The following is a 22,469-nucleotide window of genomic DNA, read 5'->3' as shown; positions in this document are numbered from 1 at the left end:
TGTGGAATTTTTGCCTCCATTCCAGAACACAAGCTACCAATTTCTTGACTCTAGTAGCTGGTGGCATACATCCTGATGAGCTGGAGTCTTCCCTGTGCATACCTGAGGTTAGCTCACCTGGTCCTGTAAAAGGCTTTGAAGATCAGGCCTAAGATCTTTGTAATGACTCACACAAAAGTGTTGTGAGAGAGAATATGTGAATATCTGAGTTGGGAAGAGCTTGGTGAGAGAGGTGGTGTCTTTCAAAGCAGTTTTAGTGCTACTGAAAAAAAATCCAGCTGCAGTTTTGCACTCAGAGCTACAGCTGCAAGAGGAATCAATAGATACAGAAGTGGATGAGTTCCAAGAGGAAGATGAGGATTGCTTCAGGAGGAAATTTTATTCTGTTTCGGGGCATTTGGAACAAGTATCAGTTGAGGGGAGGTGACTGTGCTGCAGACCTGTGGTAACCAGCAGTGGTGAGAAGTGAGACAGGCACATGGAGATTTTTGGGTTTAATCTGTTAATCACATGGCTGTCACTGTGCGTGTGCTGTCAGACTTACCCTAAGCATGTGCTTTGAGAGGAATCGGGGACTCTGGGTGACTCTCTTTTGTCAATGCTCATGTGCACAGGAACATTCGCAGTGACACAACCTGCTGAGCTCTGCAGGCTGCTGTTTATTTTGGTCAGGATTTTTTCCAGTGAGGTGCTGGATTTGCATGACCTGTACACTTTGGGATTAAAATTACTTGGCTACACATGTTGGTTCACTGAATGGAAAGGTCAGTATTGGTAACACATTTTTTAGTTTGTTTTCACTGTTCATATCACGCTGGTTGGATTTCAAAGTAATGCCGGTTCATTATCCATGGATGCTGGTGAGGGAAATGTGTATTGTTGGGGGCGTTTTGTGGCCTCCATGAATTTTTACATTTGCAGAATTTGTGCTTTCCATTTATGGGCAATTTAGTGCTTTGCCTTCCAGGGGTGTTCTTTGTGTGCATATGGAATCTATTACACATGATTTGTAGATCCTTTGTAGATTTTAAAAACAATGAAGAATGGGATTTCACAATATAGGAACTATGAACTAAGTTAAAACACCCTAAAAAGTTTGAAAACTGTTTGTCTTCCTAAAAGTGGAAATGCATAAATATTTCGTAAACAGTGTTGGCTGTAGGGGTTTGAACTAAAGAAAATGGGATGGATATTCATCTGCTAAACTTTGAGGTTTTGGGTTTTTCTCATAATGACTGTGGCAAATTATCCTCTTTGTGACCACTGAGTAATCTTAGATGTTGGAGTCGTGTGGTTCCATCAAAACATTTGGGAATGAGTGTCAAGAGAACCCCCCACTTTTCCAGCCCAGTCTTTCTGGTGCCAGAATAGAAAAATATGCTGTGGGAAGGTCTTGTGGTAAACAACTGTTCAGGAACGTGAGCTCTACAGAGCTTTGGAGAGAGAGACCACTGGAGTTTGCCCTTGATACATGTTTGGAAACAGATACTCTGGATGCCAAAGGTGGTGGAGGTGGATGACATGCAATGACTTTCAAAGAGCATTCTTAATACACTAATCTGGTCTGCTTTGATAATCTCATTTTAGCAGTTTCCTTGGTCATGAACTTTCCCTCTTAGTCCCTTTGTCCTTTCTGTTTCCCTTCCAATTCCCTGCCAGTTTTAAACCACTTCATCTTATATTTCAGAGCCTTTCCTGAAGATGTGGGCATTCCTTGTTTCATTCGACTCTTCCAAGATCTTCATGTGCTGTAGAATTGTTAACACATATTTAAGGATCTCGATGCCTCCAGTGAATACTGTGAGGGGAAAAATAACATTATTTTGGTTCAATATCTGTGCTATCAAAAATTTTTAACATATTAAGCCAACAACTTTGATATGCTCTCTACAGATCCTTATTTTCTCCCTTGGAAATTGGCCTTACCTTTCTTTCCATAATCTTGGGAATATGAGTGTGGGGGATCTAATTAGCTCATGCCCAAAAGAAGCATTTAGAGTCTCACCATGGGGCAAGAGGCCATGGGATAGGATGATTGTAGATACAGCATATTTGACTTAGGTCACAGCTTGGTCCCTCCTAATCCCATTTTGTGCCTTCTGAATTTTGCTGTTGGTGGTCTTTGCTGTTTTATTATGATTGTCAGTCTGCCTGAGGATTCTGTGGTCTGCCTTTAAGGTCTGTTACTTGTGATGACACTTGCAGCAGATATTCTGTGATCCTGTCTGAACTATGTCTATTATGTCATTAGGTCCAATCTCCTGTCACAAGACACAACTCGAGAACAGCTTCTCTCCCATCATGGAGAGATGTGTGGCCTGATCAAAGGAAACATGTAATTATAAAAGCTAAAGTGAACCCAGCAAAGAATCATTTGCTTTTGTTCATTGGATTTATGCCTTCTGATGCTCTGATCATCTGAGGGAACACAGACATCTACCTAGAGCCTGGATGAAAGCAGTCCTTTCTAGTAAAGTCAAGAGGGCAAATAGGACACCATGTACCTAGAATTTCCCTTTATAACTCCCCTCATGAGCTCAGCTTTTCTTGTGCTGTCCTTTTTGCTCTGTAATGACTCAGAGGCACCTCTGGAATTAGCAATGTTCATGTGTTCTTAATGCTTCTGTGCCACTTGCCTCCTACCTGACATTTTCCTATTTCTCAAATGCATTTTTAGTATCTTTCTACTGATCAGAAATCAAATGACACTCTGAGACTGGCAATGGAAGAGATTTTCAGAATTTCCACTTTTCAGAATTTCCACTGTCACAGGCCTCCTCTGATAAACTGCAGTAAGTGCCTGCTTATTCTGTACAGGCTACCTACAGATGCAGAATTCACTGGAATGGGGGGCAGGTGAAAGGAACCTGTGTTCAGCCCTTATTGCTGCTTCTGAACTCGTGTGAGCTCATGCTTTTCCTCACTTGCCCATTTTTGGGGAACTTCAGGCAGCCAGCCCTGGTATTTCAGAGTATCTGATCCACAAAGAAAGATAGACAGAATCGAGCACCCAAGTGAAGGAACAGTCTGATGAGAGTAATGTGAAAAGCTGTGTGGAGATGGTCAGTGTAGCTCAGAGCATGCATGCAAGGGCCACATTATCACAGTTACAAACCAGCACAGTAATTCCTCAGTTCAGTCATCCTGACAACTGCCCCTATAGGGGAAGATCTTTTTTCCTGAAGAGAACCCAGTTTGTAACAGATAAAAATATTGAGGAAGCAATGTCAGAGAAGTGCAGGTTGGAATTAGATGGCTACAGGCAGCTCTTTCTGTTGAGAAACTGATGATGTTGTGGTTCTATTTTTATTTTTAACTCAGAAAACACAAAACTGCAAACAGAACTATTCCTTTAGAGGCAGTGGAAACTCCTGAGGTTCAAATACACTGTAAGTGCATGAGGAAATTGTCTATTTCAGGTGCACTCCCCAGAAGTAGTTGTAGCAAGGTTGGATATGTAATCTCACATCATGGGAACACCATACATAAATAGATTTTCCAATTTAAAACATGGGTATGAACAAGAACTTAGAAACTGTTTTGCACTGAAACTCAAGGTCACTGCCAGCCTGCTGGAGACCTGCCGCTGCTGCTGCTGCTGCTGCGTGGGGTCAGTCACCAGCGGTGGGTCCACTGCCCAGCGGTGGGTACCACTGGCCCGATGCTGCCGTTCACCAGCAGAATCGGGGGACATTCCTTCAGCGCACACGTAATGTGCGAGCACGGATGCCTTCCTCCATGGCTCTTTGTGACGGGAAATGCCGACCCTCCGCTCGCACTCAGCCGCGTCCTGCTGTCTGGACGGTCTGAAGCGCGGCGCTTGGTTTCCCTGTGTGCCCGGCGCGCCCGCAGCATCACCCCTGGTACCCCCCGCTCCCGCACACGCCCCGAGCCCTCCGCCGCTCAGGCTCCGCACGGGCACACGGGGGGCAAAGGCCGGCGAGACCCCCGGAGGAGCGCTCCGCCTGGCACCATCGCTACAGCGAGCCCTGCCCGGGGGATGGCAGCAGCATCCCCGGCACGGCCGCGGCTGCGGGAGCGATGCCGGCGGGGGACACCCCCTCCGCAAGGCTCCCCTGCTCCCCGCGGCCCCCGGGCGCTCGCAGCGGGGCGGGCGGACCCTCCCCTCCCCTGCCCGTCCTCCCCGCCCCTGCCCCGCATTGGCTGCGGGCGCTGACGGGCAGCGGGCGCGGCCCTGCCCAGGGGCACTGCCCGCACTGGGGGTCCGGCCGCGCCGCGGAGCGGGGCTGAGTCGCGCCGCTGCCGCCATGGGGGTGGAGATCGAGACCATCTCTCCGGGAGACGGTACGAGGCGGTGCGGGGAGCAGCCCTGCGGCGCGGGGACGGGCACCCGGGGGCTCCGGGAGCGGGAAGCCGCCGGCGGCAGAGCGGGGAGCGGGGAGGCGGCGGGGCGGAGGGAGGCACGGCCGCCCCCGCAGCCCCGCGGGCACGAACCCCCGTGGGGAGAGGCGGAGCGCGGCCAGGCGGCCGCCCGGGGTCGCGGCGGCGGCGGGGGCGGCGGGGCCGGGGTTTCTGTGGCATCCGCTGACAGCTGCACGGCCCGAGCGCGGAGCCCGGGGTCAGCGCCCGGCGGGGAGCCCAAACTTTCCCCGGTGGCGAGCCCGGCCTCGCCGGGGCTGCCACCCGTTCGTGCCAGCATCCCCCGGCAAGGCACCGCCGCCTCCCGGTCCAGCGTGGGATGCTGGCGAGGGCTGATGTGCAGCCCGGGTGGCAGTCACCTCTCCTTGGCGCACGCTTGGCTTTCGAGAGCCAATTCGCAGTGTTCTGCTCTTCCTTGGCATTATAATATAATTCCATAAGGTGTTTGTGTTTCGTTTTGCTTTTTTTTTTTTTAGGAGAATGTAATTTCTAGCATACGTATGTAGCTATATAATAGGTTAGATTCATCATTGGCTGATATGCAACCGTAAATAATTCGTTCAAGTTAATTGCAGATTAAGTTTCTTGGCCCAGTATATTTCCTTTCTTTGTATATGCTTTTAAATTGGCTTCTCCCTCTGTGCTGTTTAGCTCTAGAGATCGAATTCTTCTCTTGGTTGCACAGATGTAAAAAAAGAATACTTATACCCACATAAGTAATGGTGCTGAGCTGGGAGTAGGAAGGAGGGTGGAACTACCTCACAGTAGTACTTTCTATCTATTAAAAAGATCAAGGCTGTCATTGTAAGTAATATGTGATTCCAAATAAGGCTATATGGATTAGATCTCTTGGTTGCAAGTCTTAATCAAAATCAGCTGACTTTAAACACTGTCTTAAGCCACAGCGAGTCAGTGGTCTTGCGCATCTCTGCTTTTAATTTGGTTTTGGTGTGAAATTATATAGCTTCATTGACTTTGCTGGTGTTAAATTCACACAGTAGAGTATATGTCCGTATGGTCTGAAACTGCTTTTCTCAGATCTCTGTATAATAGTGGATCATTTTAATAATACCTGTTTTACTGGAGGTAGGATTCATCTCACATAACTTTTCTCAGGTTAGCTAGCTACTCTAAAGCAGTCTTCTGGGTTTTCTTTGTGGCCATCTCCAGAGAATAATTCGTCTTGCCTTTCTCTGGATAGGCTGGCTTTCTCTCAAAGCACTAATTCTTTGCTGTCAATAGAGGAAGCCCAGGAGACTGGCATACGATAGTTGCCTGTGGTTTAGATGGCTGTGAATTTAAAAGAGATGAATCCCGCTTTAGCATACCATGGTGACCTTACCAGATACCTACTGTACTGCATTTTGTGCAAGGTGCAACTAGGGATATTCCAGCCAGCCAAGCCAATGAACAAGGCTGTTCAAGTGGCACTTGGAAGCACCACTTTCTCAATTTTTGTGTTGTAAATCTTGGTTCATCATGTTAACCTGCCCTCTGCCATGTACTGCTCATGTGGTTTTGGCATGGGAGCCCCAAGGCCATAGCTTGTGTGTGACCTGCTGGTTTATACCCTGTGAGGTGCCCTGTAATGCAGAACTTGTTGTCATGTTAGTTCTGACTAAAGAGCCAGAAAGCCAACTAAGAAATTCTATTTCATAGAATCATAGAATGGTTTGGTTGGAAGGGACCTTAGAGATCATCTTGTTCCAACCCCCCCTGCCATGGGCAGGGACACGTTCCACTAGACCAGGTTGCTCCAAGCCCCATCAAGCCTGACGTTGAACATTTCCAGGGATGGGGCATCCACAGCTTTTGTGGGCAACCTAACTCAATCCCCAGTTTTTAGCTTTCTGTCAAGAATGTTCCTTAATAATTAACCTCATTGATACTTTTAATTTCTTCTGAACCTGGGCACTCCCCTGGCCAACCTTGAGAAATCATTGTTAGCATCTTTGATACACCATTGGCACCTAATTGAGCCTTGAGAGTCATCCCTTAGCTTTTAGTACCTTTAGCAGTACCTAGAACAGGTAAAATGGAAATGGTAATTTCATTTTCTGTCAAGCTAATAATTTAAGCTTTTTTTCCTTTCAGTATGAACATTTTAGGAGGAGCTACCAGGCTTTTAAAAGAACTCAGTGTACTACTGCTTCACTGTTGCCTGATGTTACAAAATTAAACTGCTATTGTCTGTGAAAATTTCTGTAAAACCCATCCCTGCTAATTAAAGATGCCCTCACAGAGCTGTCTTTCTTGAGTGGAAGGCATTAGACATGTGAATACAAATGGATTTTCTCACACTGTCAGGCTGAGACTTTATTTGAAAAACGATAGCAAAAACATTCTGAGAATATTTAAAGTTGTAATCCATGAAGCTTTGACTGTCTTTTTGCACTTACAGAATGTAAGTGCATATGTAATGCACACATATATAGGGAGAGTTATCTAAGAAAAATACTACTTGGTCTAAGAGCTAAACAGCAGCCAAACTGGGACCTTTTACCCTAAACCATGCCATCCCTGTGTTGCATACTAGTGATTTGGCAGCACACAGAGAATCATGGAGTTGTTAAGGTTGGAAGAGACTTCTAAGATCATCAAGTCCAACCATCAACCCAGCACCACCACCATGTTCACCACTAAACCATGTCTTCAGATGCCATATGCGTGTGTTTTCTCAACACTGGAAAGGATTGCACTCCTCCACTTGCCTGGGTAGTCAGTGTTTTACAACCCTATGCTTTACAACCTTTTCTGTGAAGAAATGTTTCCTAATATCCAATCTAAACCTAACCCAGTGCAACTTGAGGCTGTTTCCCCTCACTTTTATCCTCCACTTGTTGTCTGGGAGAAGAGGCTGATCCCCACTTCACTACAGCCTCCTGTCAGGGAGTTGTAGAGAGCAATAAGGTCCCTTCTGAGCCTCCTTTCCTCCAGGCCAAACACCCCCAGCTTCCCCAGCCACTCCTTGTAAGACTTTTGCTTCAAGTTGTATGAGGAGCCACTTAAATCTACAGCTGTCATGTGGATGTCTCAGGTATCCTAATGTAACCAAATTGCTAATACCGGATCTCAGTTCAGCATTTTCCTCTTAAAAGATAAACTTGCCTAGCCAGGTCAATCAGCGAAAATAAAAGATTAACCTTTTATAATTTTGACAGGACGGACGTTTCCGAAGAAGGGTCAGACGTGTGTGGTGCACTACACAGGTAAGGCATGTTCTGGATGATCTTCTGCTTCACATTAAGAGTGATTTCCCACTTCAGATGTCTGTTGTATTTTTTGTTTTGTTCTGTCACCTGTAATCCATTGGATAATGTTTGGTTGGGTTTCCTGCCTGTTTCACTTCTAGCTGAGCTGTTCAGGCTACAGCAGCTAGATGTGCCTGCTGGCAGATTTGCCATGGCTAGCATTCAGTGGTGGGAGCTTTGCAGAAGAAGCTGCAGACCTGATTCATGAAGCCATTTTATTAGCTAATGAAATTGAGCATGAAACAGTCAAAATGCTGGGTTCATATTTTTACAGCCTCTTGTCTTGACACAGACAATTAATGATTGTATATATCTTAAAAGCACGTGTCTATGTATTGGCAGTAAAATTCATTCCAGATTGAAGAGATCAATACCAGGTCTGTTTAAACACCTGCTTTATGGACTTGTGTTAATCTTAAGTAGTGAGCTGGTTAATGGAGCTGCTTATGCTGAAGAAGAAAATGTTCTTTAAATCAGTTTATGGTGTTATGCTTTGTGTGTAGTTATGTAAGTTGTCAAAGGATGCAAAAATGTCTGCAGTCCGAGTCTCCAACTGGGAAGTTCACTTCAGCAGCTGCCATTTTATGAGATATTTTCCTTAAGAAGCTAGCATGCAGGTTGTGTAGGGATTGAAGCTTCTGATCTGGGCCTAGATAGTGAGGTAATGTTTTCCTCTAGTGTTCAGGATGATAGCAAAGTTCTCTCTGGTAACTGCTGCTTTCCTTCAGCTTTGTATTTGATTCTTACAACTGGAGCAAGATGGGAACATTTTCCAATAAATATGTCTAATGAAGTAAACCTGTTTGTATTTTCAATAAACCTTTTATATAACTTCAATAATACCACCATTCAGAAGGTTATGTGGGAGGTGGTGCACTGGCTTGGGGTGGAGGTTGTCTGGGTTTAAGCTCCCATATATACATTTATATATTCAAAGTATTTTGGTCTAATGAGGATTTCTAGTTTGAATTAGAAGATGTTCAACACATGGGTCTCCCATTCCAGTCTCAGCTCTTACAGGCATTTCTCTGTAACTTAGATATGAAAATAGATGTTTTGAAATTATTTTTGTGAAGATGCTTAAAGATGTTTCTCTTCCTGTCCAAACTTCAAAAGGTTTTATGAAATAAAATTGTCACCTCCCACCTCTAGTTAGTTCAAGATAAATTTAAATGTCAGAACTGAAATAGGCAAAAAAAATTTGAGCCTGGTGGCTCCCACAAAGCACATTTTTTCTGGATAACTTCAGAGAGTGTGAATGGTGAAATGTGAAAAGATAACAAGATGCTGCATACTGCTATTTCTATTAAGTAGTGTCTTAGATGAAGCTGTTGTAAGCTGGCTTTGACATAAAAGACTTCGTAAAAACTCTTTAAATCAATCTCTAGTGTAAACTGTGCTTTTTCCATACACCTTGCTGCTGGTGCTATGCAACTTCTCTTGCCTCCCAGATTAGAACAGATATCAGGGAAGCTCATTACCTCAGTTCCACTGCTGCTGCCAGCAGTCTTTGGTGATGATGTTTTTAAGTTGAGCCCATGATTAGTGGATAAAGTGTTTCCTTCCTGTGATCTATAAGGCATGTGGGTAAGATGACTTGTAAGTGTTGAGTTTTAGTTTAAAACAGTTTTATCTGGATCCAGTACAGTTTCTTTTTGTACTGATAAGATTCTGGATGTGCCTGGTAATTATCTTGGAATGATCTCTGTCTTATTTATTCAATATACTTATCCTCACCACACTCCTCTGAGTCCTGCTTTAGGAATTGCATAGCTAAATTAGGGGGAAGTCTACAGAGAAATGCAGAACCTCTGCCTTGGCACCTAAAATGGGAGCTAGGAAAAACTAAGACACTTAGGTGCAGGGAAATGATCCAGAAATGCTGCTTTTCAGAGCTGCTTAATACTGTATAGCATGTATAACTCTCAAGTGCTCTCCATATCCAGCTGATGTGAATCTCTGGAGCTGGGCACAGATACCTGTGAGGAGGTGTTGTGTTATGGGAGGTGAGGGAACCATGCACTGACTGACTCCATCTGGATCCAGAGATTGTTTGGCTCCCTAGAAAAGCCTGACCCCAGTGCAGTGCTTGGAGCAGAGCTCTGAATCCAGGATCAAGCAGAGCAGAGAGCCAAAACCACAGCCTGTGGGAGCCCATTTGGTGTGAATAACTGAACAGTTGTTTCAGACATGGCAAACCTATTCCCAGCTGGCTCTTGCAAGAGAAGAGGGTCATAACTCTGCCTGCCACATCCTGAACTGCAGCCATTACATTCCTGGGGAGAAGAGAGCTGAAATTTCCCACTCCTTCCAGTTTAGCTTTGGACACTGAGCGGTGGAGAGTGCAGGAGCCATGGCAAGGAAAGGAGCAGGCAAGAGGGTGAGTATTTGTTGCAGGAGTGGAACAAATATGGAAGGAGTTGTAGTGCAATCCCTGTCTTTGGGGATTAATTCAATACCTTTTTTGTTAATCCTAAGATTTTCCCATGTGGTGGTGCCAGCTGGGCAGGCCATGTCACTCCTTGCAGTGGCCCATCTGCTCTCACACCAACACACACTGTGGGGATACAGCTCCTCAGCACAAGCGTGGTTGGTCCATGGTTGTGCATGCATAGAAAAACCTTGTCTGCCCACTAATTATTCCTGTCTCAAAAGGAGAGGAGAGGCTAAAATGGGTTCCCTTCTGCCAGAGCAAGTTATGACTCTTCAGGGAGACTCCAGTGAGGCTCTGTAGTGTCTTATTTCCCCTTTTGCCTTTGCTCTTGTAGGCATGCATTTACCATGTGATGGGGAGTGATGGCAGACAGCAAGGACAGGAAGGGACTGCTGGCACTGCAGGAGTAAAAGGCCCACAGCTGTTGTATTAAACACATTTACAACAATACATATGCAGTAATATATTATACAACTATACTTATGCATTGCAGTAATACCTTATACCAGTTACATTACACCAGCATCTATCTCTATTTGTCGAGGTGGTCAAAGTAAATACCTTAAATGTCCCAAACCAAATCTCTCAACATAATTACTACTGGTTGGTGGCTCACCTATTCCCAGGTGTCTTGATTAGATAATCAGGTCTAGACCTCTATGTGGCTTCCACCTGCCACTCTCAGCTTCACCAACACTGCCTCCCCCACTCCGTCCCAGTGGGTCACAGTAGCCCTAAACACTTTACACTAATACTTAGACATAACAGTAAACATTACAACCATACTTATATATAACAGTGAACATTACAACAGGAGAGTCCAGCCCCTCCAGGGGCTTTTCCCAATGCATGTCCATCCCCTCCAGGGGCTTTTCCCAAAGCACACAGCCAGAAGCATCTGCAGCTAATCCAGCAGCGATCCAATGAAGGATATTGCTGCCAGACTGCCACAGAGCCCTGGCATGTCCGACGCTTCTCCAACCCTCTCCTGGGGTCTACCCTCGTGGGGTCAGTCACAGAGTCCATCCCCTCCAGGGGCTTTTCCCGATGCATGTCCATCCCCTCCAGGGGCTTTTCCTGAAGCACCCAGCCAGGAGCATCTGCAGCTAACCCAGCAGCGATCCAACAAAGGATATTGCTGCCAGACTGCCACAGGGCCCTGGCATGTCCAAAGCTTCTCCAACCCTCTCCTGGGGTCTACCCTCCTGGGGTCAATCTTCCTCTGGAATTATTCATCCCCTCCAGGGGAACTCACCATCTTCTCCTCCTGCAGTCTTTTCCTGAGCAGCCTTCTCCTGCTTCTTGCAGTCTTCCTCTGCAGTCATCTTCGGGGCAGCCTTCTGCCGGCTCCACCCTTTTATGGCCCTGGTTCTCAATTACTTACAGGTGTCAACACAGCTGCATCTCATTGGGGAATACTGTGCCCCCTTACAAGTCTCCCTACACACAGCAACCTCCATTTTTTAGGAGTAAGCTGTCTGTATGACTTGTCCAGGTGGTCTATGCAGGAAAAGTCAAGAGGAGACCAAAGGCTGGGACTCCAGATGTTTGGCAGAGCTTTAGAGCTCTGTCTGCTTGTCCTCCAGGATTTTATGCTTCATCCCCAAGGTAGAGATTCAGCAGGGTAGTTTCTAGTCTGACAACCCTACATGTTCTGGAGGAGTGGGAAGTGAGAACTGGAATCTCCTCAAGACGAAGGAGAACTGTGATTGAGTTTTACACTTCTGCTGTCAGCACTCCAGCTATTAGGCTGTTACATGTGGCAGCTTTTCCTCTTTCTCTCCTTGCTCAACTGGATACAGAATCTCGGTACAATGTGTGTGATTCCCAAGAGCATCGTGGTGCCTGAAGGAACAGACCTAAGTTCCAGTGGCAGCAGGAGTGAAGGTGCAGCCTCACTAGGGAGCAATTTAGAAAGGACCTCTTCATTTAAGGAGATTGTTTTTAATTATTTTTTCCCCCCTTAGGAGTAATTCTCTGCTGCTTTACAATTAGAGCAGGATTTTTGGATTACCCTTCAGAAGTACCTAATTGCCCTTTCGTAAGACGCCTTAGTGCCTAACTTTGGTCCTATAAATCACCTGCTAATTTTTCAGCTTTGCACAGCCTGATTTAAGTACATAAATAGATGTCCAGATAATTATGAAAGATTAGATAGGGGGACTGTGATAGAACATGAAACCAAGTCCCAGTCTTAGTATACAATAGAAAAATGTGGTCAGGTTCCTGTATTCTTATTTTTGTTAACAAATATAACAAATATAATAATTTCTTCTTACCATCCAGCATCCATGTTGAGTCTCAAAAGTTACCTGCACAATATTACTGTAATAGGATTAATAGATAAGGCAGAGCACTGGCACTGAAATGCTTTTGCAGCAGCACTGGTTTATGTCATGTTTTTTGTCACAGATTTCCTGGAGCAAGCTTCTCAAAGCCTTTGGCAAGCTGCTTACTCCTTCTGTTTTCCATCTGCAAAATGATAGTTGTAGTTTGTCTGCCTCCTGTAGAGAGATTGCAGGCAGTTTGAGATTATGAACTGCCTCCTTCTTCATGCCTGCTGTAATGGTGACCTAATCTTCACTGACAGTAGTACAAGCAAACTACTTAATCCTGGAGTGCAGAAAAGGAATTAAGGCATTTTCTGCAGTTTTGATTCCTGTGATTTAAATTTGTTGACTCTGGCAATGGGAATTAGCAGTGTAGAATTTTCAAAGATTTATGAACATGATACAAAACGTGACTTTCAGTTAGAAATGCCCCTCACCAAAACCTTCACTGAGGAGGGATATGCTCTGTCTGGAGACTGTGAGGTAAAACCTGCACTCCAGGAAGCTGCATCCCATTCCCTGCCCTCCTGCTGGATGATGATGTGCCTTCACACAAGCTTTGTGTGTACTGAATCTAAATCTGCTCATGATAATGAGAGGGCAGCTTTTTTCCCAAGTTATTCAGGGGTGACATTCTCTTATGCTGTCCCATGTAGCTTGTGGCAGAGCTGAATTCTTAACCTCTGCCTCTTTCTCCTTGACCTGTAAAACTCTGATTATAATGCAACTACTCTTTTTAAGGAACTGATGATAACCAGTGTTTCTAGTGTGTTGGAACTGATTTATTTGAGTGAGACTATAGATCCACAGTAAATCATTAATTATTTATTAAACTGGACTTCTCTCAGAAGATTTTTCATAGACTTTTTAGGCTAGGACTATTGCCCCAAAATTGCACTTAATAGATTTCCAAGAGAGTAGAATACTTCAGTTGGAAGGGACCTAAAATGATCATCTCTTCCAGCTGCCTGACAACATCAGAGGTAACCAAAAGTTAAAAGTATCTTGTGAAGGTCATTGTCCAAATCCTTTATACACTGACTGATTTGGGGGATCAACCTCTTCTCTGGTGGTGGGCCCCCCACTCAGTGAAGAAATGCTGCCTAATGTCCAGTCTAAACCTCCCCTGGAGCAGCTTGGAACCATTCCCACATGTCCTGGATCACAGAGGGAAGAACCCAGCACCTCCCTCTCTACTTCAATGTTTATATACTGAGAAATTGCTTTTTTATTATTGTTTTAATGTGTGAAGTGAAATTCCACATTGAAATAAATGAATGCTATTCCATTTACTGCAGCTGAGCTGTACAAATTCATTCTGGTTTAGGAAGCAGGCTTTTATTTAAAGCAGAACAAATGATTAATTGTTCTTTTCCTAGTGGTCTGAGGAAAAATTCATATCATCTTCTTTCCCATATATTGCCAGAATTACTTTATATTGTTTCTCTAGCTTTGGCAGTGGTGTAGTGTTGAGAATTATGGTTATGTCTGTGAAGTTGAAAGCTCTTTATATGACAAAAGCATACTGAGTAGATATAGATGAACAGTAATTCATAGAATATGCTTGATTTATCATGATTAAAAACACTACTTTCCATTTAACACAATAGAAATGTAATGCAATTCCCTTGAAATAATCCTTGCCAAAAAGATCTGCCTGTTTTTCTTGGATCAAAATCAACTCAGCCTTAAGTGTACGTAGTAATAGCCAGAGATTTGTCTATAGTGATATACTCTCAAAAAGGCTGAGGTAAATTCAGAGTAACTTTACAGAGTGTCATCTGTTTGTCTATGAGCATGACTGGATGAACATCAGCCTTGTGCAAGCATTTGTGCCAGGTGAGTACAGGAGGATGTTATTTCTCTGGCCCCACTTTCAGAGGCATCTGTGCTACTTCAGGTTGGAGCTCAGCATGTGTAGCTGAGAGGAAAATTGAACTAAGTAAGGCATTTAGTCAAAATTCTTTGTCTCCAGGAGGCTGTCTAGCTGGGTTTGGAAGAGGATAGTGAACACTGCAATTAGAATTATCATTAATAAGAATTGTATTGTAGCAGACATTATAATTGAACCTTGATTTAAAGCCAGCTAAATCATGCTTACCTAGAAGGAATTTAATTCTTTAATCAAGCATGTTCCCAAGATACAATATACCAGAGGAGTGTGATGTCTGTCCATCTTTTGGGGACTGCCAATTTTTTGGGGTTTTTTATTTAGTGCCCTGGTTTAAAAGTATGAAAGCCTTTTGCTCTGTGGAGATCTTGGTGGCAACTAAGTACTTAGAAACATTTTTTTCTTTGGTGGATCATAACTGCAAAATGTAGTTTTAGTCCTCCCTGAGGAATGTGATCTTTTGCTGCCCCTTAGAAACCGTCTGCAACTCTTAAACTCTGTCAGTAAAGAAATAAAAATTCTCATCTTTGCTTATGTTATTATAGATTAGTTATCCCTGGAAGTATTTTAGCAGTGACTTTGGCCTGATAGTGATAATAGTGGTCAGAGTCCAGAAGCAAAAGTCTGAGCAGAAGAGATTTCTCCTTTTGCTGCCAGCTTAGTGACTGATGTCAGGTATATTACTTGCTCTTTCATTTTGTAAATTTGATGGGAAAAGGGACTGTGCCTCTCAAAATTTTCATGCAGTTAATGTTTGAAAATACAGTGGGTCTCACTGTAAGAGGCTATTGATGTGAAAAAGTGATTTGATGAATAAAAAGGTTCAGGGATTTGTAAGAGAAAAAGTAGCAGCTTCAGTGGCAGAGTGAGTGTAAACTGAACACACCAGATTGTTGCCTGATGGAAAAGGATCAGTGTAATAAACTGTAGCTTCATGTTTCCCAGTTGCTCCTCCTTTGCTGTGTTGCTGTGTGTGGTGCCCGTTGGTTTCACTGAAATCACTCGTGGTGTTAGATGTTATTTAATGTGGATAAGTGAATCAGAAAAGGACCTTGAACTATTTCAACTGTGTTCTTACTGGCAACCTCAGCTGTGAAGCCTTGGTTTGACTAAGAATTGGAAGTTTCTCCCCTTAAGGATGCTCCCCATGGCACGGAGGTGTTGTTTGGACTGCTGCTGACAGGCTTTGGGCAAAGAAAGGGATGGGTCCAGGATTGCCCGTGAACACTGTCTTATATTCAGTGGCAAGAAGACAGGATGAATTTCATTCTTGCAGAGTAAAGAGGATTATAAATAGATTTTTTCAAGATAGCATACCCTGGCACTTTCTCCCCTGACAGAGACTTCTCTGTCAGCTTGAGATGTGCTGAGTGATTTGGTGACTGCTAGCTTCGATTTTGGAGCACTTTCTAACCTGTACAGGATTTCCTTTCATTGTGGGATTGTAGCATCATGCTCTCTTCCCATTGTGCACAGAAATGAAACTGCTAGTGAATAATTAAACTTCCTACTCCTACCTCACAAAAGCCTTGAGGAAGTGGATTTCAAGATATTAAAAAAAAAAAAAAGCTCACAAAGCAGATTATCTAAAGTACCAGAGAACTAATAGCCTCTTTTAAAAACTTGATGAAGTTTTTAAAAGCTCAGAGCTGATCCAAAAAAGTGCCATCTTTTAGAAAATTAGATTGCTGTTTCAAACAAGGTTTTTTTTCTGGAACCTCTTTCCACTTATTTTCAGTGATTCCAGTGTGCCCTGCTTACAGCTCATACCTGTATTTGAGGACTTAGACCTGAAAGATTTGCATCAATTCTTGATCATTAGAATTCCAAGTCCTTACAAGAATGACATAATTTTCTAGTAATTTATGCAGCCAAAAATCAAAGAGGTGTTGAAAAAACTGTGCAATGAATAGTATTTGTTAGTGTAAAATGTACAAGAGATCCTACATCAGCCAAAGAGAAGCTCTTATCAGCTGGCACCAGTGATAGGCTTGTCTCCCTTTATTGACAAAATAGAACTGACATCACCGTATTTACCTAATTAAGAAGTCTAAATTGAGAGCTTAGTTACCTTGGGTTACCTAAACAGTTAGATTGTGGACATGCCTCTCTTTCTATTGATTAGATAAAGAGCTTAATACTGTTCCTAGGTCAGGCAGCTCAGCTGGGCAGGGAGTGTGGAAGGGGGAAGATTTTCTCAGTTGGGCAGGGCTGTGTGTAACACCCCACGTCCCAGGGCATTACCTGAGCACGTGTGTGCAGCCAGAGATCTCTGCAGCCTTCCAGCACTCTGTGTTGGTCCAAGTGCTGCAGGGATGTGTGTGGGAGATCCCTGGGTGGGGAGGGCATTGCCAAGGAGCTCACATGGTCCCTGGTTTTGGCTCTGGGAAGAGCGGAGCAGGCGGCCTCGGAGGGCGCGCGCTCTGCCGCGGGAAGCAGCAGCAGCAGCTTGGTGTTTGTTGGCAGGAGTTCTGCTGAGTCTTGCTGAACCAGGGCCAGGGGCTGGGGGGGCTTTATATTGAAAGCAACATCTCTCAGTTGAGATGTATTATTTAGCTTTACTTACTCAAGGGCACTGTAAATCTTCCTTAATTTTTTTTTCCCCCGCAAGACTGCTGGCTGCAGAAGTTTGCACTCCCTTGCACATCGCTCAGTGTGAGGAATTGTAAATGTTGTAGCTGTGGTGTCATCAGGCAGAGCCAGAGGGTCTTTGCAGCCAAGGCAGCACGTCCATGTACTTAGGCAGGGTAGTCCTTTCTCTCATCCAGCACCCTGGGACTTCTGAAATCAGGGTTACAGCAGTGGTTGTGAGGTACATTTGATTTGTTGATCTCCCTCTGTCTCATCTTATGATATCCCAAGTGTGGTTACTCCTTCCAGATCTTTTCCATTTAATCCTGCATAGTTATTTGGTTCTTAGCTGTCTCTTCCTGCTCTAATTCACTTCCCTTTGCACATTTAATGAAGTGACAACCTTGATTTAGCAAGACTGTCTTTTCTTACTTTTTTTCTCAGTTACAAATGGAAAACTTGTTTTTTGAAGGTGGTTTCCTGCTGGACAGCAGAAGAGACCTAACACCTGAGTAGTTAATTTTCCAGTCAGTGATTGTTACAAAAAAAGACACTCCCAGATGTATTGGCTTTATCTAGTTTTTAATGACCAAAGTGAAAATATATTTTGCTACTTCCTAACTTGTTGAAGTTGCTACTCTTGCAACTTTGAATGTAGCAGCTCTGTGTTGAAATTTTTTACATTGTGTTAGAAAAAATCCAACCCAAACAGAAACCAAGCATGTAGTTGTTAGGAAATGACACTAATACTATATAGGGATTGCAGTTATGGGAACTTACATTTTTGTTCTCTTCTGTGGATAAATTTCTGGTTTTACTACAGGCAGGGATTTTCAAGAAGACAGGAGCACTTCATACTTTTGGAAGTGTAATGTAGCCATATCTAGAGTACATAAAAGAAAACAGAAGGTGGGTCCCACAGTGGGCAAATTCCTGCGGCATCATCATCAAGTGCTGCCATTTTCAGACTGGAACGTACAATTTTCAGCCTGAAGAACTGAAATAAATTATCTTATTTGTAAAAGCTGCAATTTTGGTGAAAAAGCCAAAAAGCTTCTGATGCAGCTCAGGGTGTGTTTGGTTTCTGGGCTGAAAGCACACAGGTCATGTCCAGCTGTTCAGCCACCAGTGCCTCCAAATCCTTCTCTGTAGGGCTCCATAGGCCATTCACAGAGATGAACGCTTTTCTGCAGTGTCATGCTGAAACACCTGACCTTGGCTTGTGCTTGAGGTCACTCTCTGGCAGTGTCTGTCCAGTGATGAGAGCAGGAACTGCTCCTCTGTCACTCTGCCTGGGTGACTAGCTCCCCACACCCTTGTGTCTCTCAGTGGCCAGCTGGCAACAGCTCTGGAAAACTATGGCCATGTCTGTCCCACTCTGTCAGGGGAGATTTGGGAGAACACAGACAGCCCCACTGAGAGCTTTCAGTTTATTCTGCCCTTTGGATTTCTTTTGCCATCATTTGCAACTCATCTTCAGTCAAATAAGCAGCAGGGACAGGTTCAGATGCTTGCTGAGTCAGTGGGCAGTGCTCCTGCAGAGCACAGCTGAGGGCTATCATCTGACTGTGCCCATTTTGTCATGTCCTACCTTTTCCTGCCTGGAACTCAAGAGTCCTGACCTTTTATGTCTTAACACTGAGGACTTCCAGGGCCTGTAACTGTAAGAAGAGATGTCCAAAAGTCATTGGAACAGGGTGGAAATGCCTCATTACAAAATGATCCTTACCTGTGCCATTAAGACTTGTTCTTTGTGAAACCAGCTATAAAGCTCATCTCATTTTCAATATTTTTTCAATCCCTGGCTGAGAGTGTGGGAGTTTTAAATGTGTATGAGTCAAATGCAAATTCGGAGTTGATACAGTCATGAAGAACTGCCATCAGTAGTCCCCTGTGGACAACTTAGAAAACTGAATCTGATCAAAGAGCTACTCACTTCATTCATAAATTGCTTTGGAAAAGGAAGACCTTTTTTTGTTTACTCCCCATTAAAAGACAGGGACATTCAGAGGGGAAATGCTGTGTCCAGGGCATAAAGAGAGCCTCTAGAAAAGTTGAGGCTAAAAATTCATGGGCTTTTAAATTCCTTATCTACTATATTTACCTTCCCACTTATCTATTGCATTAGCCACCTATGTATATTATATATAGGGCATAACAGCTCTGTAGAAGAGCTGTTTAATTTTTTTCCAGACCTCAAAAAAGTGTTTATCTTTTGAGAACAAACTATTTATATTAAGATAAATGGTGGAAAACCACTATATACTTAAGTTTTTATTAGGTTTTCTCTTTCTCTAACCAGCCTTGATTTGATTGGTTACATAAGCATTGTAAACAGAATAAGGGCTCAGTCCTTCCTTGCTGTAAAGAATAGGGGACTTGATTGTAACGATTCACTGTATTTCAACAATGAAAAAGCTTGCAGTACATTGATTTCTTAAAACTGCAGAACCATTTCTGAAGTGCTTTCCTAAGACTTGCTATTGTAGCACATTCAAAGCTCCTCTTCATATTGAAAAGTTTCTAAAGCATTTGGGAAAACAATAGGAAACAAAGTAGCTTGGACCTGAGAGAGTGTGGAGCTATAAACGCAAGGGCCAGAGGTGATGGAGAGCTGAGAAATTATTTGCCTTACAGCAAAAGAGCAATAAAATCTTGGGCTGGGATTTTTCCCTGCAGGAGTGTGAAAAGAAACATTGACTGATTGCAAAGCACCTCCATACTGTAATGGAGTTTCACAACCTGTAATCTTTCTATTATTCAGTCTGTCACTGTAGGACTGGCCCATTTGGAGGCTACAAAGCATTTAGATGCTGACAGCTGTATGAGGCTGTAAGGGACATGGTTGGCCATTGTGTTTATAGAGGGCAGTGAGATAAGAATAGCTCCCAGTCTTCAATGCCTGCCACATTCACTTGAGCTTTTGGATACCTCTGTACGTCTTGTGGACAAGTAGCTGTGTTGAAAAAGCAGGGGCCACTAGGGCAATACTTATCTTAGCTCTTCTTTTTCCCTTGAGAAACTGCTGTACAATACAGGCCAAGAGGGTGTCAGCTGATAAAAGTCAGACAAATGCAAAGTGTTCTCTGGTTTTGACATCGAGGAGCCTGGCATCCGAGAGGAACCGGACACTGTCTGGCACACCATGGATAAATTAATGTCCCCAGTGCGCCCTTCAACTTCCAACCCTCCTGTTGGTATCTTAATATGCAGAGGACCACCCTTCTTCTTCTAGGTTGTTTTTTTTAATACTTTAGCAAATTGTAATAGACTTTTAGAAGAATTTTCTAGTATGTTTGTTTAGTCACAGGCAAGTTTTTGTTAGAGTTTTCAGTGTTATTTGTTTTGCAGCTTCTTAAACACATTCTAGCAGTATGTTAAACTGAGATTTGTTTTCAGATTGCTTCCTCAGAGGATGAAGCAGTGGAGACTTTTAGCACACCCAAAAGAATAGGTGATGCAGCCCTGATTTGAAAATATTTCTTTTGCTGCAACATAATTGCTTGTGACAGTCACTGAAGGTGGCACAGAGTGATTAGATAGGGCTGAAACGGGGCATGCAGGGACATTCCCAGCTCTTTCCTCCTGCCGCTGCATCACTCTGTCTTGTGTGTAGAAATGTTGCAGGGGCTGCACTATGAACTGGGCTGAAAATCTGATGTGAAAGAAAAGGAAGGAGGGAAGAAGTGGTTGTGAAGGACATCAGGAGAAGAGGATGGAAGTGCAGGGTGATGGAAAGATCAACAGCCACTTGTGATCTGGCACTGCAGCAGGCCTGGAGTTTTGCAGTGGTTTAGGGAGCCAAAGCACTGGGGTGGTTGTAGAGAAGAGAACAGAAGACTTGCCTGTGGGAGCAAGAGGGAGTATTTATTTTTGCTTCCTTCTCACCTTTCTGCCCTGTCCAGCTTCCCAGTAGTGCACAGTTTGGGGACCCTCCCATAGCAAACTCTCAATCTCTCCATTGCAAGAATGCTGGGACAAATTTGTCTGGTTAGCATGGTTCATATGTATAACACTGCTGTGGTGAGGACTCTCTAGTGGTGCTGTTATTTGTTTATACAAGTGATCTCAGAATAAATTTGCTTGACTTTTTTTTCCCCAAGAAAGAAGACAAAAAAATTCCTTCTTGAAGCTTGGTACTAAAGAACATGATCCCTAGCTTAGCTCAGTTGGTCAGAGCATGGTGCTAATAACAACAAGGTCATGGGTTCAACCCCTGTATGGGCCATTCAGTTAAGAACTGGACTTGATGATCCATGTGGGTCCCTTCCATCTCAGACTATTCAGTCATTTTACTTTCAGTTGACAACATTTTTGGTGCACAGTTATTTAGTGGTGGGTGGACAGTCATTCCAGGGCTGAGACTGTGGTGCACAATGAGAGCATTTTGACTAGGAAGACAAGGGTCTATACATGGGGAAAGGAAGACAAGAGACTTTGACTAGGGAGACAAGGGTCTATACATGGGGAAAGAATTATTGTTATAAATATATTTACTAATACAGTGTGCATGACTTTTAAAGGAAGTACTGTTGCCCTTCTGCTGAGCATTTGCAAATTTCAAACCTTTGTAATTCGCTTCTTATCAGAAAATGAATCACTATCACCAGCCAAGGTAACTTCTGAGCCTAACCTGTATAAACCTGTCACTGAGCAGGATTCATCAGAACTACATTAGATCCTGATGAAGGTATTAACTTGAATGTCAAAGGTACTACCAGGGTGAAGTATTTAAAGAACCCACCTTACACTGAAGTAGTGACAGTGCTGCTCAGGATGATAGGGATACTTTTTCCCCTGCAAAAGATTCATGGCTCTTAGATTTTAAAGTGAAAAAATGGTTTTGCTGAACCTTGCTTTTACTGCTCCTTGTTAAGCAGCATTTGGTGATTTAGAAATGCTTCTTTTGGCCTAGCTGAGTGAGGGTGGATTTGAGGACAGGTCCCTCATACAAGGAAGGTATTTAGGACTTTCTTATGGGGAGAAGCCACAACCCATGAATGCTTTTCTCCTGCTGTTTGCCAGAGAGCTGGGGAAACAACTTAGGAAAAAAATCAGCTTACCATATATTTTTTAAACTGTGATGGATATCTTATACAACAGATTGTGGTATTAGCTTAAATATGGGATCAACACTTATACATTTAAGATGGATTAGGGTGGATGTTTACAATTTGTTTTCCTGTTTTTAGATGTTGTCAGGGAAGGCATCTCTAATACAGGTGTATGTATGCCATAGTATAAAGACAGTATAAAGACCTTAGATTATAATGTTAAAAAGTTCAGGTCCAACTGAGTGTGGGTTTTTAGTGTTCAAAACATTTTAAAATAAATTCTGACTCTTGTTTTGTGTCAGTATTACAGCTCTGAAATGTGTTACGTTGTGCTGTACCTTGTTCAGCTGGTCTTTCTCATCTGTGTTTTTGGTGAGTAATAGTGACAAAATTCTGATTTAGGATGCCATAGAAATGGAACAGACTATTTCAGTTGGAAGGGACCTACAACTATCATCTGACCCAACTGCCTGATCACTTCAGAGCTGGCCAAAAATCACAGGGTATTATTAAAGGCATCATCCAAATGCCTTTTAAACACTGACAGGCAATTTTGGG

At 43.5% G+C, this 22,469-nt stretch overlaps 1 protein-coding gene across 1 annotated transcript in view; it reads left to right on the top strand.

Moving 5' to 3' along the window:
* Positions 1-4,187: 4,187 nt before the first annotated feature.
* The window catches only part of FKBP1B (FKBP prolyl isomerase 1B), a 46,474-nt gene continuing 28,192 nt past the window's right edge, over positions 4,188-22,469 (top strand). Inside the window, exons 1-2 of the mRNA XM_030945205.1 lie at positions 4,188-4,305; positions 7,542-7,589. Of these exons, the coding sequence (XP_030801065.1) occupies positions 4,269-4,305; positions 7,542-7,589 (85 nt within the window). The 5' untranslated portion in view covers positions 4,188-4,268. The remainder of the gene's footprint in view (positions 4,306-7,541; positions 7,590-22,469) is intronic.

The sequence above is a fragment of the Camarhynchus parvulus genome, chromosome 3, assembly GCF_901933205.1.
Source record: "Camarhynchus parvulus chromosome 3, STF_HiC, whole genome shotgun sequence".
Lineage (NCBI taxonomy): Eukaryota > Metazoa > Chordata > Aves > Passeriformes > Thraupidae > Camarhynchus > Camarhynchus parvulus.
The sequence above is the reverse complement of the archived record's forward strand: the minus strand, read 5'-3'. Positions and strand labels throughout refer to the sequence as shown.